At 37.6% G+C, this 14486-nt stretch overlaps 1 protein-coding gene across 7 annotated transcripts in view; it reads right to left on the reverse strand.

Annotated features, from left to right (window-relative positions):
- Positions 1 to 14486, reverse strand: part of TBCEL (tubulin folding cofactor E like) — an 80958-nt gene that overhangs the window by 46807 nt on the left and 19665 nt on the right. For 6 of the 7 annotated variants that reach the window (XM_027082006.1, XM_027082007.1, XM_027082002.1 and 3 more), the window contains 4 exons: positions 12706 to 12855; positions 10893 to 11032; positions 4602 to 4783; positions 3041 to 3297 (listed from right to left, as the gene is read on the reverse strand). In XM_027082006.1, coding sequence (XP_026937807.1) covers positions 3041 to 3297; positions 4602 to 4783; positions 10893 to 11032; positions 12706 to 12838 — 712 coding nt within the window. In that variant the 5' untranslated portion in view covers positions 12839 to 12855. Of the gene's footprint in view, positions 1 to 3040; positions 3298 to 4601; positions 4784 to 9055; positions 9124 to 10892; positions 11033 to 12705; positions 12856 to 14486 lie in introns of all 7 variants that reach the window. The other variant, XM_027082005.1, reaches the window with a different exon arrangement.

The following is a 14486-nucleotide window of genomic DNA, read 5'->3' on the forward strand; positions in this document are numbered from 1 at the left end:
TGTGATCCCAGTGCTCAAAGGACGCCCTTTATTCTCCAACATCCACTCATCTACTGATTCTCCACCCAAATGGCTGGTAAAGGGGGTCACTGGTGGTTTAATAAGCAGGATGGATGCCATAATTACATAATTGAAAAAGTGATGTGATCAACTCTTTCATCAGACAGAGACTCAGAGAACATAACTGTTGATCAGAGTGGACACTGGCAGAGTAAATTTCTACCTAACAAACACTAAAATGGGCAAGGTCAGTAGAACCCGAAACTAAATATCATCTTTCAACTGTCCTCATTTTGGGGACAGGGAAAACAGGTTCAAAATTTAGAACACACAAACAAAATCAAAAACAAAAAAACTGAACCCTTGGGTAGGAAAACATGAAACAAATTAAGATTGTTCAGACCTAAAAGGAAACTCTTCCTAGAGCTGTGAACAAATGTATCATCCTTGGCACTGGTAGGAAAAATATCCCAGTAATGATGAAGCTGGTCAGTTTTACAACACATTAAATCTATTGCAGAAAACAACGCAGTCCCTTCCTATTTCTATCAACCTTCAGCAAGGGTAAAGGCAGAGGAGCAGTTTGTGAGGACCCTGGTGCAAAAATTATCCCAGGTCACTGTCCTCTTCCCTTTAGAATGGCATTGCCATCTAGGAGGAAGAATAGAGTTAGCTCAAGGGATGTCAAGTTGTGAAATAAACAGCTTCCTTATGCAAATCACTTGTTTTTAAGACTTAATTCCTGCCCTTATAATCTCCGTGGTGGAATAAACCATTTATGTTTTTTCAGTTATAGGTTAGAATTATTTTTACTTATGTAGTTGTTTTAAAAATAGGCTGAAAGACAATACCAAGAGAATGAGAGGAAAATCCATACACTGGGAGAATGCATTTGCTAAAGGCATACTGATAAAATATACAAAGAACCCTTAAAACTCAACAAGAAAATGAACAATCCGATTAAAAAATGGGTGGAAAACCTGAACAGACACCTCGCCAAAGAAGATATACAGATGGCAAGTAAAGCATATGAGAAGATGTTCCACATCATATGCCATCAGGAAAATGCAAATTAAAACAACAATGAGATACCACTGTACACATATTAGAATGGCCAAAGGCCAAAACACTCACAGCACCAAATGCTGTCAAGGATGTGGGGCAACATAAATGTAGAAAGGAACAATAGAAAAAAATCAGGTGCAGGTAAGAGGGTTGTTGTAGATTAAGAGAGTATATTTTATCTGTTAAAGATACATACTGAAGATTTTAAGGCTGAAATTACATGATTGCTGAGATCTGCTTTTAAAATATTCCCCCCAAAGGAAAAACAGTATGGGGGATAAATACAGGAAGCAAGATGCTAATAAATGTTGAAACTGAAAAAAAAAAAAAAGGATGTGGAGCAGCAGGAAGTCTCACCCATTGCTGGTGCAATGCAAAATGATACAGCCACTCTGGAAAAGAGTCCGGCGGCTCATTTCAACACTACATGTACTCTTACCATATGATCTAGCAACTGCACTCTTTGTTATTCACCCAAATGACCTGAAAACGTACGTCCACACAAAAACCTGCACATGGAGGGTTACAGCAGCTTTATTAATTAAACCAAAACTTGGAAGCAATCATGATGTCCTTCAGTTTGTGAGTGGATAAACTGTGGTATATCCAGACAATGGAATATTATTTAGTGCTAAAAGAGGAACATTCTATTAAGCCATGAAAAGGCATGGAGGAAATTTAAATATGTAATAGTAAGTGAAAGAAGCCAGTATGATTCCAACTATATGACATTCTGGAAGAGGCAAAACTATGGAGACAGCAGAAAGATAAGCGGTTGCCAGGGATTAGGGGGAAGGGAGGGATGAATAGGCACAGAAGATGGTTTGGGTTGTAAACCATATATTATGTACAATACTACAATGTGTGTCATTACAGATTTGTCCAAACCCACAGAATGTACAACACCAAGAGTGAGCCCTGATGTAAACCATGGCCTTTGGATGATGACGTGTCAATGCAGGTAAACTGAAAGGTGTCACTTAGTTGCTGGGATGTTGATAGCGGTGGAGGTTGTTCCCATGTAGGGCGGGGAGTATACTGGAGCTCTGTGTACTCTCTGCTCAGTTTTGCTGTGAATATAAAGACTCTAAAAAATAAGGCTTATTAATTTTTAAAAATAGGCTAAAATATTCATTCCTGTGATATACAGAATCAGATGGCAACAAACTGGTAATCAATTACATGTAGACACTAGAAAAGGAATGTGAGAATTTGAAAGCCATAGCAGGTTGGGATTCCTCAACCTAAATCAAGAGAAAAGTCTAGTTTGTAATTCTCTGTACTCTTTTTACCCTGCCTTTTACTATCCAATTCATCAATTTCATTTCACTCCTTTCATAGCATGACCCCTTTAATATACAAAATATTAATAGCTAATATAATGCTATGCCACACAAATATTTGATAAATACTGTTATTTATCAGAGCATTTATGGAAATGAATGCCCTAAATTTAGCTAATCATTAGGCATCTGCAGGCTTCCCTGGTGGCACAGTGGTTAAGAATCCGCCTGCCAGTGCAGGGGACACGGGTTCGAGCCCTGGTCCGGGAAGATCCCACATGCCGCGGAGGAACTAAGCCCATGCGCCACAACCACTGAGCCTGTGTTCTAGAGCCCGCGAGCCACAACTACTGAGCCTGCGAGCCACAGCTACGGAAGCCCATACGCCTAGAGCTCGAGCTCCGCAACAAGAGAAGCCACCACAATGAGAAGCCAGCGCACCGCAGCGAAGAGTAGCCCCCGCTCGCCGCAACCAGAGAAAGCCCGTGCGCAGCAACAAAGACCCAACACAGCCAAAAATAAATAAATTAAATAAATAAATAAATTTTAAAAATATAGGCATCTGCATGTCACTCTTGTAATTCATCCTGTAAGAAGGCAGAGCTGTGACTGACAGAAATACACTTTCACTGTATTTCATGCATAAGTTCAGATCAATCTGCATGTAGAATGAGAACAAGCCTGTTCCTCACCTGCCTTGTGGAGGCTGATGGATCGCAGATTAGGAAACAACCTAGCCAATGAATCATCAGGCTCCTCAATAGCATTCACATGGTTGTTGGCCAGGACGAGAGTATCCAGTGAAGGAAACATAACTCCTAACTTGCGTATTTCAGTCCAGTCTTGGAGGTTATTGTCTGTTATATGTAGTAGCTTAAGAGAAGGACAGCAAATAGAAGGACAAGACACTGTTTCATAGTCATTAAGGCACAGGAAGAGCTCTTCCAAACTGCAGAGAAAAAAGGAAATATTTCATTGTTTAAAGCAGTTAAGTTTCTACTCTGCACCTATTTTCAGTCATTCAATAAATAAGCGCCTACTATGTGTGAGACTCTGCTAGTGTTGCAGAGAAAATTATAAAGATGGCTTTCTGAAGCTTAAAATACAGCTGGGAAGGCAAAACCTAAAATACATAAAACAGCAGAGAATGATATAACCCAGTACTAAATTAATTTTGTGCTTAAGTAAATAAGTGCTAAATGAAGCAGCACTAACCGTAAGTACAACAGTACTTCATATAGGAATAGGACTGAAATTGTGGTTGGAATAGTCAGGAAAGGATGCCTGGCCTTGAAGGAGGGGTAGACTTGGGTAAATTGAGAGGACACAGAAGGAAATTCTAGAAACAACATGAACAAGTATTTAGAAAAAGAAATAATAACTATCATTCATTGAATTCCTACACTGTGTCAGGTCCTGTGCAGGTGCTTTATAGACTATACTTCTATTTCTGCAATTTTATAGACAATTATGTTCATTTTATAGACAAAAGTTTATCAAAGGTCATAAGGATAGTAAGTGGAAATGGGATTTAAAAGCTCATTCCATGCCATGCTAGATGTTGCATGCAGTGAGAAAACCAATCTCATTAGAGGGAGAGGGAGAAACTAAGATGGAATGAGTAAGTTGAGACCAGATTCTGAAAGGCTTTCATAGTTTCCATATTTAGACAGTCAAGGAGACTACAGCTTCATGTATTTCTTTAAACTACTTCCTTTTAATATTTATGTGCATATACAAAGAGAGATACAAACAAAACAGAACAGAGCATTTCTAAGCTGACAGACAAAAGTATAATTTCCTGCTTAAATTATTGAAAGGAATACTAGGTCCATTTTCCCATCATGCAAGCTAGGCACTTAATCATCTGAGTGTTGATATATTTTAGAGACAATATGATTTTTTTTCCCTCCCAAAGAAAAGTGCTAAGGCAAAATTCTGGAATCAGGTAATCAGAAGATTAAAATGGAAAAAGGCTGGGTTGATCTCGAAACGATAAGTGCTTCTCAGGGATATCTTCTCGCCAAAGGATGACATATCCCATGTCTTGGTGCTACCCAACACTGAACAAGTATTCCAATGAAAATGTTACTAGATTACCCTCACAGCCTCATTTAATTACTTCATTTTTCTAACCTCATTCTCCATTCAATCTGCAGTTCTAGTATTTCTGAGATGGGAGACCAGCAGTAACTCTATGTACTAACACAGACGGCAACATGGCTCCCTCTCCATCATGCTCTCTGGGCTTACTCTGGTAACTCCTGCAGTATCGTGTGGACTGTGTCCCAAGAAGCTTTGCTGTTGTTGAGAACAAGTTTTCGAACCCCGGAGAAGGACCCAGCACACGTTCTTTCTAAAACCGATAAATTCAGAGGGTTGGAACTCAGGTTTAGAAACTCCAACTGGGGAACATTTGACACAATTTTACTGACCTGTGGAGAAAAAAAGGAAAAGCATATCAGGCAGTAATCAGAGCTTTTAAACAACAATCATACTCAAGAAAACCTAAGTGAGTGGGTCTCCAGGCAAAGGGCCATTTGCATTATGGAGTCCTATTTAGTGATAGTACCTGCAGAGAGGCATAAATAATTGCGACAAATCATGGTAAATAATTTAATCTCCTTCTATGAAATAGTAGCATAACTGAAAATTAATGGTAGAAAAGAAAAATTTTCCATGTTACCTTTGGCAAAGTTTTTGATTCTACTCTGTATAATATTCTCTTCGATATCACCACATGATATTTTGGAGAAAAGATCATTTAGATGACATTTTAGGCTACAAGTTTTAAAGAGCTGGGATTGGGTCATGTACAGTAATTCTCTTTGAATATCTCCTTCCTTCCATCCTCAGTAGAATATTAAGGCTAATTGAAGGTTTATTAAAGACTACATGGTAACAATTCAGGTATTCAAAATTGATCACATAGTCACAATCACTTAGAAAACAGTTTTGGCTTGGCTCAAAGATGCACCAAACTTTAAAATATATTTACTCAGAAGTAAAAAGCATTCATGACTATGTTACAAAAGAGAAAACATGATATCAATTTAATGATTTAGCTAGCAACTAGGTAGACAGAAAAAAAGAAAAGGAAATGAGCTTTACTGATTACTGACCTTAACTATTTGCTCTGCATTGTACTAGGTTTTTAAAATATAACTTATTTCACTAATTCTCAAAACAACTTGTAAGATAACTAATATTCTTTTATTTTAATAAATGAGGAAACTGAGGCTCGCAGATGTTAAATAATTTGAGTAAGATTTCAGAGTCACAAAAGCCAAACCTAGGATTTAAAAATCAGAGCCATTGTTCTTTCCAATACACCACAACAAGTAAATCATAAATATAACCAGAAAAAATGAAGAACTAGCTTAAACAAGTATGATATAAACACTAGAAGCCCAGTAAATGTATTAAGCATCAATGAGCCAGGCAACATGGTAACTGAAAGTTATGAGAAAAGGAGTAGAACAGAATAGTTAGGATTGGTTTTAGAATCAGAAAACCTGGACTCAAACCAGGTTCTAACACTTCCTAGTTGTGTGGTTTGACAAGTTACTTAACCTTTCCAAATCTCAGTTTCCTTATTTGTAAACTAGAGAAAACAGTTCCCATCTATTTTACAGTATTGTTGGTAGGATTAGATGAGATACATGTGTAAAGCACTTAACAGTGATTGGTACATATTTTAGAAACTTGTTTCCTTACCTACTGCCCAAGAGAATGTAAAAGCAGGGATAGTACTTACCTGGTTCACTACTGCAAAGTGGGCACTTAATGTTTGTTGATTAAATTAATGGCACAAAACCATTTAATAAATGTAACTATGACTAATAGGATATGTACAGTATGAACCAGTATCTCAACCCTGATTATATGTCATATCACATTTATTTAAATATGTCATATTTAAAATAATTAGTAGAATTTTAAAAATATACTGATTCCCAGGAGCCACCATAAACTACTGAATCAGAAGCTTCACAGGTGGGACGAGCTTCATGGTTGGGACCTGGATACCTGTTTCTTTTCAGAGCTCCATAGGTAATGACAAAAATGTATCCAGTGTCGAGGACTATGGGGAGAAAGAAAAGGCAGTCTGCACTTTACATTAGGTCTGTGTACTATGTACTGTACAGTTTAGGAGCTCTAAAATCAGTGAGAAGTAAATTAATTCCAAGAAGGTTCGGAGAAGTATGTAAGAGGGAATGGTCTTCACACACACTAGTTCATCTAGTCTAACACACCCTCTGAAGTAGTACCGTATTTATTTTCATTTCATAAATGAATAACTAAACTATCTTTCAGAGGAAAATATACTAGGCTTCAGTTTAAAATGTAAAAGATTCATACCAGTCAGCATATATTCTCCTGTTTGGTCTCTTCTGTGACCAAATGGTAACAAGCATTTGTGTGATATATGGCTAGGATCTGGAGTTTAGTGTGTGGCCACAACACAGCTAAACAGTCCACACAAGGACCAATCCTTCACTGCAGTCTACCACCTGGATACCAATATATGAAGGCCTTTCATACATAAGATGATGACTAGCTATGCTTCACCTCTTTTAAGGGCAAAAAAAAAAGATGAAAAGGAACTGTGCTCCAACTACAGCATGGAGAATAACTGCTAATTATAGGTACAACCCTAGTTAAGTAAACAACACATAAACCTTTGCTAACCACAACCCTTCATATTTTATTTTTGTAATAAAGAAGAAAACACCCCCCAAAGTGGAGACTATCAGAGTCTTTGAAGCAATTTCTGAAAGAATTCCCAAAGCTAGCAGATACATGATGTGACCTTCTTCATAGTCTGCATCTGCACTACTGTCCAATGAGAATAAAGATTTAAAACAATGACTCATCAGCCCTAGAATATCCTAAAAAAGATAAAATTGGACTATAGTTTAATAATCCAAGCAGGAAAAATAATATATGTTAGAAGTAAATATTTTCTTTAAAAGGTTAAAATTAGGGCTTCCCTGGTGGCGCAGTGGCTGACAGTCTGCCTGCCGATGCAGGGGACGCGGGTTCGTATCCCGGTCTGGGAGGATCCCACATGCCGCGGAGCGGCTGGGCCCGTGAGCCATGGCCGCTGAGCCTGCTCGTCCGGAGCCTGTGTTCCGCAACGGGGGAGGCTGCGGCAGTGAGAGGCCCGCGAACCGCAAAAAAAACAAAAACAAAAAAACGTTAAAATTAAAAAGGATTTTGTGTAACCTTAAATTAATGATAATATTCTGGAAAATATTGTATTCATTACACAGGTAAATTTATTCATGGTAGAAAATATCTTAATAGTAAAGGCTATTATTATTCAGTGAGTGTCTAGGGCAGTATACTGACTTCTCTTTTTTAAATTCTAAAAATAAAGACGCTTCTAGCTGGAGTGAGTTCAGGACACTCATGTGCAGAAACATGGAGATGAACTTAGATCACCTTTTAGATCTCCAAAACTCTATGATTTAATAGAGGACCCTCTACTCTCAGTTTTGAAAAGGAAGAAACTAAAGTTTTAATAAAAATGGGGAAAGGGTAGTAAGATAACAATCTGTAATTTATACCCAAGCTATTCTCTATCTCACCCATGGTGAATTCCTCCCTCCTCTCAACTGCTTAGTGTAATGTCTTTTATAAAATGGTTTTGATAAGGAAAGGAGGAAAAAAGAGGTACCTTGGGAAAAGTCAGACAAAAATCTACTTAGCCAAAAAATTCAAATCAAAAGCTAAAAAATGCGTCATTTTTTTTATACATAGATGCCCAGTTTTAGATGGACAGAGACAAATCTTTGCCTCTCCCCAAAGCATTACACTTCTCACTCATATTTATATTAGTCTCTGAATATAAAGCAGCCAGTAGTTTAAACTATAAAAGAAGATACTCATAACATTAGTGATCATTCAAAAACACTAAAAGAACCAACTAGATTATTCTGTTCCATGTTGGTATATCAAATACTGGCTGAAATAAACTTAGTTAATGGCCAGGGACAAATGATCTTCTGGGTAATCAAATACATGGGTTGCAATGGGTTGCAATGTAATGTCTTAAAACTGTGACCTATGAGGCATTTTGCAGCTTGGCAAAGAGTATAATCAATCCTAAAAATCAATATTCTTTCGTTGTCAGTACTTCTCCCATCTCTCTGTGTTCTGATATATATTCTAGAAGATTGGGACCAACTACAGTTAAGGCTAAGGACAAAACATAAAGGAATGATGAAAACAAAAATAAATGGAAACCTGAAAGGTAGCAGCAACAAACATTCATTTGAAAACTGCCTGAAATCAGACTATAGGGCACTTACAGGAATATACAAACTGAGCACCAATAGAATACAAATAAACATGTGACCCTCTGGCTGTATCTGTCAATGTGAGCTGGAAAATATTCAGTGGAGACCTTTGTCTAAGCGGAGAAAAGGCTGAATTACCTAGTGTAAACTCTTGTGTTCTGATCCATGTTGACATTGTTCTTCCGAGGCAGCAACTATATCACTATTAAACTGTTTCTACCAGTTAGCAAAAGCTTATGTATGTGGTCAAAGTATAGGTCAAAGCAGAAAGCACAACACCTTTATGAAATTTTTACTCCCGAAGAAATAAATTTAGGGGAATCAGCCTGTGAACATAGGAGCTGAAATGACTCAGGGTAAGAGCTGGTCTGAATTGTCACCCATGCAGGTCAGAAATCTCACCAGAGGCTCAGCAGGACTCCTGAGGGAACTGTAGAGAAGGAGGATGAACAAGGTCGCTCTGTTTGCATCTGTGCATGTGGACAGAGCATGCATGTCAATTCAGCATCTCAAAGGACCCAGAAGGCACAGATTGTAATTTGTTGAACAGTGAACTATAACAGTTGTTTGGATAAGTAACTCAATCAATAATTACATGGACAAATAGAGACTGTTTCTTGGAACAGCCAAGTAAATCTGTATATATTAACACATGACTTAGGAATCAAGTGACGTGCATCTCAAAGAATTTGGTAAACATCTTAATAAAAATAGGAAATATAACTGGTAGCACAGATACCAGATTAAACAAGACTATGAAATAGACGAATATAAGAAAAGCTAAAGAAAAATGGGTTATAGATAGATTTTTCTTAAACAAGAAAGCTGTCTTAGAATCTGTATCATATTTAATATCTACCAAGTGTCTCGATGATTAATTTTATCAACAGTCCTGTCTTATGGATGATAAAGGATTAAGTGAATGTCTTAAGATCACAGGAAAAGTTAGAACAAGTAGGCCTGATCAAACCTTAAGATACAATCATTTATTCATTAAGGCATTCAGCAAACATTTGAATGCCTAGAATGCCAGTGCTGATGATAAAAAACAAAACCCTGGATAAGCTCATGGTCTAGTAGAAAAACTGTCAAGTAAGCAAATGATTGTGCTACATTGTAATGAATCCCTTTATAGCAACATGATACAGGTGTTAGGATAATCTAATTCTGCCTGAGAGTCAGGGAAAGTTTGAGAGGAACAGCAACTTGGGCCAAGTCTTGAAAGATACATAGGAAGCAACTGGGTAGACAGAGGAGAAAGAGAACAGTAGATTTAGGATGAGTAAAAGCAAGGAAGCTTTTCATGTCCACATTTATCATGAGCTGCAAGAAAAGCACATGGCTAAAGATGGAGATAAAACTCTAGAAATAGCAAAGGGCCGTATGATAGAGGGTCACACTTAGAGAGTTCAGACCATAGTTTGTAGGTGGTGAAAAGCAGCGAAGGGACTTGAAGCAGGAGTTTCATAATCACACTTCATTTATTAAAAGGAGTCTGGTAGCACTGCAGAAGGTTAGCTTAGAGGAAGCAGAGTAAAACCAGAGTCAGGAAAACCCATTAGGACACTTTTCCAATACTCCAAACAGGAAATAAGAACCTAAATTAAGTAGGAAGAACTATTTTTCTCTTATTCTTAAGGGTAGCTTCTATCAGGTCATGTTATAATCAGGTAGGTAATGTTATATATAATAATAAGAGAGAATGTCATAATACTTTTATTTGTGCAACTTGGCTTAGAGTTACTCTGAGGTCAAAGGCGTCAGTTGTATCAAATTACCAGTGCGACTTAAAATAAGGAAAAGTTCTAAAAGATTTGGAATAAATTTCAGTAACAAGAATAAATATTTTTATAACCTTAGTTTCGAGCTCCAGTAATTTTTATGTCAATTTATAGTAATAAATGTTGAAGCAGTAGCAGAGAATGGGCACAGGATGTGTAAACTAGTGAAACAGTAGAGAATTTAATGCACTGTTTGCAATCTAAACCTCTGTGGTCTTATTAACCTCTTGATGCCTGGAATAAAGTTCCTCAGTGCTTTTCACATTAATGAAAAACAAATCAGCAATAACAAAGTTCATTGAAAAATCACCATAGAAACAGTTGAAGCAGTCAGTTATTTCTCTTGAGACATACAGAGAAGAATCTCGAGTGAGAACCAGAATTCAGCAGCATACGTAACAACGTAAACAATAATACAGTGAGTTATTCACCAAAATGCAGCAGTATAAAAACTTTACCTCGTGCCAGTCTTCGAGTTTGTTGTCAGAAAGATCTAGTTCTGACACGTGAGCACAGAAGGCAGCAATTTCTTTTTCATCTCCTGCACAGGTTATTCCACAGCTGTTCAACACCAGTACACTTGGGAGGTTGAGGCGATCTGAATCATGGGAGAAACAAAATACTTTCTACGTCAGCCTAATTCTTGTCTACATACATTCAGCCACCAGGAATCAAAATCGAATTGTGTGAAATTACACAAGGACCTTGAAAATAGAAGATACGCTGTGATCCAAGGGTACTGAATTCTAAGGGGAGACAGCCAAATATGGCCCAGGAGATCAGAAGAACTAGACCAGTACCCCCAAAAAGTCCTGGAGGTTTCACCTCCTGGCACCATTGTTTATCTCAACTACCAACAACAGAACCATCATCCATGCTGTCACCTTATCATGTGACACTAGATCCATGTGACTCATGTCAGGGCTACCACTGTGTTCTCATTGGCCTCAATTCTTTCTTTTTTAAATTTAGTTCAAAAGTATCATTCTGGATAGCTCTTTTCTCTCTGTCTGATTTGTATTTTCACCTTTTGTTGCCTCTGGAAATTATCTCAAACCATTAGATAGGCTATCTGCTAAACCACTTCTGTTCTTCAAGTTCATATCACTCAAGGAATCTTCCTCGCTTACGTGGATCCATTTAAAAATCTATATCTTTCTCCCATACTTGTCCATCAATCATTCCCCTTTCATATCCATGTAGAATTTGTCCCTTATGAAAATCAGACTTTTAAAAATATATAATTATAATGAGAGAAAATGTTTTAAAGTCTTAAACCATTCAATGAATTCAGTCAAACTATTGCTTGTTCAAAAGTATGTCAATAAAATCACTCTTCCTATCTCTAATAAAAAGGATAAATATGAGAATTCAACCACTCTTTTCCCATTTGGTACAAAGCCAAGGCTCACAAAAGTATATTTCATTAATGGAAGCCTCAAATAATATGAACTTTCAACTTAGTACTTTTCACAGAATCAATTTTCTCAGAATGGGAGTGGATCCTGAAAAAATGAGCAAGTAAGAAGTCCACTTCTTTCTGCTGTTTCAGTTTATATGGATTGATAAGATAGTTGCATTGAGAAATAATAAACATTCAGTAACCTTTGGACACAGGAACTACAACACTGTTCAATATTCATCTCCCATCACTACAAAGAACTACTTCCAATAGCAGTTAATTACAACATCAAGCTAAAATGCAAACCAAAAACACACCTTGCACGTTTCTAGTTGTAGATCTTTGCTCACATAATAATCCCCCTCCTAGAATGTCTTTATCTCCTCTCTAACCAAATTCTACATTCTTGAAGGGTTAGTTCAAATCTCACAGCTTTGAACCCTTTCTTGATCCTATAAATTAACTCTCTAAATTTCTTTCCCAATCACTGTGCCGTTCATTTGACTCAACATAAACTACCTTGTGTTATTATATATTTTTGTAAATGTGAATATGTTGTAATCCAATAAGCTGTAAGGTCACTGAGGGCACAGGCCAGGCTTGTACTATCTGCACCCTCCAAGTTCCTTGAAATATTATCACTCAAATATTGCTCTCACCCTATGAGTGCAACTAGAATGCCTTTTGGCCAATCTGCAGGAAAATAAATCCTTTCAGGTTTTCAAAAACACTGAAATCATAGCAAGGGAGAAAGAGTATTCAACTCATAATTCAAAATAAAGGGAATCATTTGCAAATAAGGCAATATTCTGGTTTAAAGTCCTAAGTAAGCTCCAGTAAAAAAATGTTTTAGGCCCCATCTTTCTTACCTTTCATAGGAGAGCCCTGAGGTGTGGCTGGGACATGGACTCCCATCCCAGGACCACGGCGGTAAGGAAAGTTTTCAGGACTATATTTTTCACATAATACTTGCATAAAACTCCTCCCACTAGGTTGATCCATCTTCCTTTCCTAAAATTCTACAAGAAACCAAGAAATCATCAAAATTTATTTATTTACTCATACAAGAAATACTTATTGACAATCAATTATTTATAAGGTACTAAGCTAGGCACTGCATACACATAAGACAGGCAGGGAGAAGAGTTAGATGCTGCAAAAATACAGAGGAAAGATGATGAGGGCCCAAAGTGGTACAGTGGTAGTACAAATAGATTTAAGATCAACTTAGAAAGCAAGCTTTTCAGGAGTTATAGGGGTTGACGGGAAGGTGGAGTCAAGGCTGACCCCCAGGTTTCTAGTACAGGAGACTAGGTGACTAGTGACACAACTAAGCAAAAAGAAAATATGGAGACATCTAGTTTTAAGGAGGAAATTGATGAATTCTATTTTATACATGTTCAATCTGAGGCATCTGTTTCAGCGGAACAGTCTGAAGTTGGGTGAGAAAAGTGAGCTAGCGGCGAAGATTTGGACCTCATCAGGAAACATCATGAATAAGAACCGTAGGGCACTAGAACTCTCTGGGACACTGATATTTCAGATACAGGCAGAGGAAGCAAAGCCATGACGGAAAAGTAAAAGGGATGATCAGGAGTGAAGTGTATAGCCAACATTTTGAGAAGTTTTGGTGAGAAGGGGAGGAAGAAGATGGGCTGATAAGGTAGGCGGGAACAGGAGAGAGTACAGGATTGGGGGCAATTGCCAAGATCTTTCCTCTTAAAATAGGAGAGAACTGAATACGGTTATAGATTATAGAGAAGCAGCAAGTACAGCTGGAGAGTCTGAGAATGACTCCTGGTACCTGGTCCTAGGAAAAACCAGCAGGAATGAGCATTAAAAAACTTCTAAAAGGCTGTTTGGTACTACCCATATAGTACTCCAAACTGTTTACCATTGGTGGTGATATATTTACTTCACTATGCTGCACTGGTTTACTTTTCCTTATACAGTTTAATTATACTGAATGTTAGGTATTTTTCTCATGCGATTGTCCTAACTCCACCGTTACATTATGAAGGGCAGCAGTGCTATGCGAGTCTACTTTTCCAGTATTGATTCACAGCATCTGGCAGAGTACACTACACACGGTAAGGGCTCAATAAATGCTGCTGAGAACTAAAATCACGAGCCTCCAGTATGCTGAGCGGAAAGAGAAGATGCAGGATCAGGAGTGGGTTTAAGTCCCACCCGGTTCTACCACTTAATAGTTTTGTGCCATCAGGCAAGACAGCGTATTTCTCTGGGACTCAAACGTCTTATTCTGTAAAATAAGATATTAATATCTATACTGCTTGGAGTTCAGCGTTACTGCAGAGCTCTAAAATGTACAAGTGCTCTATTGAGATTATAGGGCTCTTGTAAAGCTCTAAAACACACAACTGTTATTACTTGTAACAGGAATTTGTAGTATGGTAGAAAAAGCACATAAACAGAAAACTTAGGCTCTGTCATTTACTAGCTGGGTGAAACATAAGCTAGTTAGCTAACCTCTCTCTACTGCAATTTTCCCACTATGGATGAGCTAAAATTTTCCTCTTGGGTTTGTAACAAGAATTTGAAAAGGGCATAAATATAAAAGTGGTCTTTAAACTTGGTCCATTTTCTAGATTACTACCAGGACCACGAGTACTGTACTTCGTGAAATCAA

This window comes from Aethalodelphis obliquidens, unplaced genomic scaffold (genome assembly GCF_003676395.1).
Source record: "Aethalodelphis obliquidens isolate GAN/ISIS:26980383/991018 unplaced genomic scaffold, ASM367639v1 scaffold46, whole genome shotgun sequence".
Classification (NCBI taxonomy): domain Eukaryota; kingdom Metazoa; phylum Chordata; class Mammalia; order Artiodactyla; family Delphinidae; genus Aethalodelphis; species Aethalodelphis obliquidens.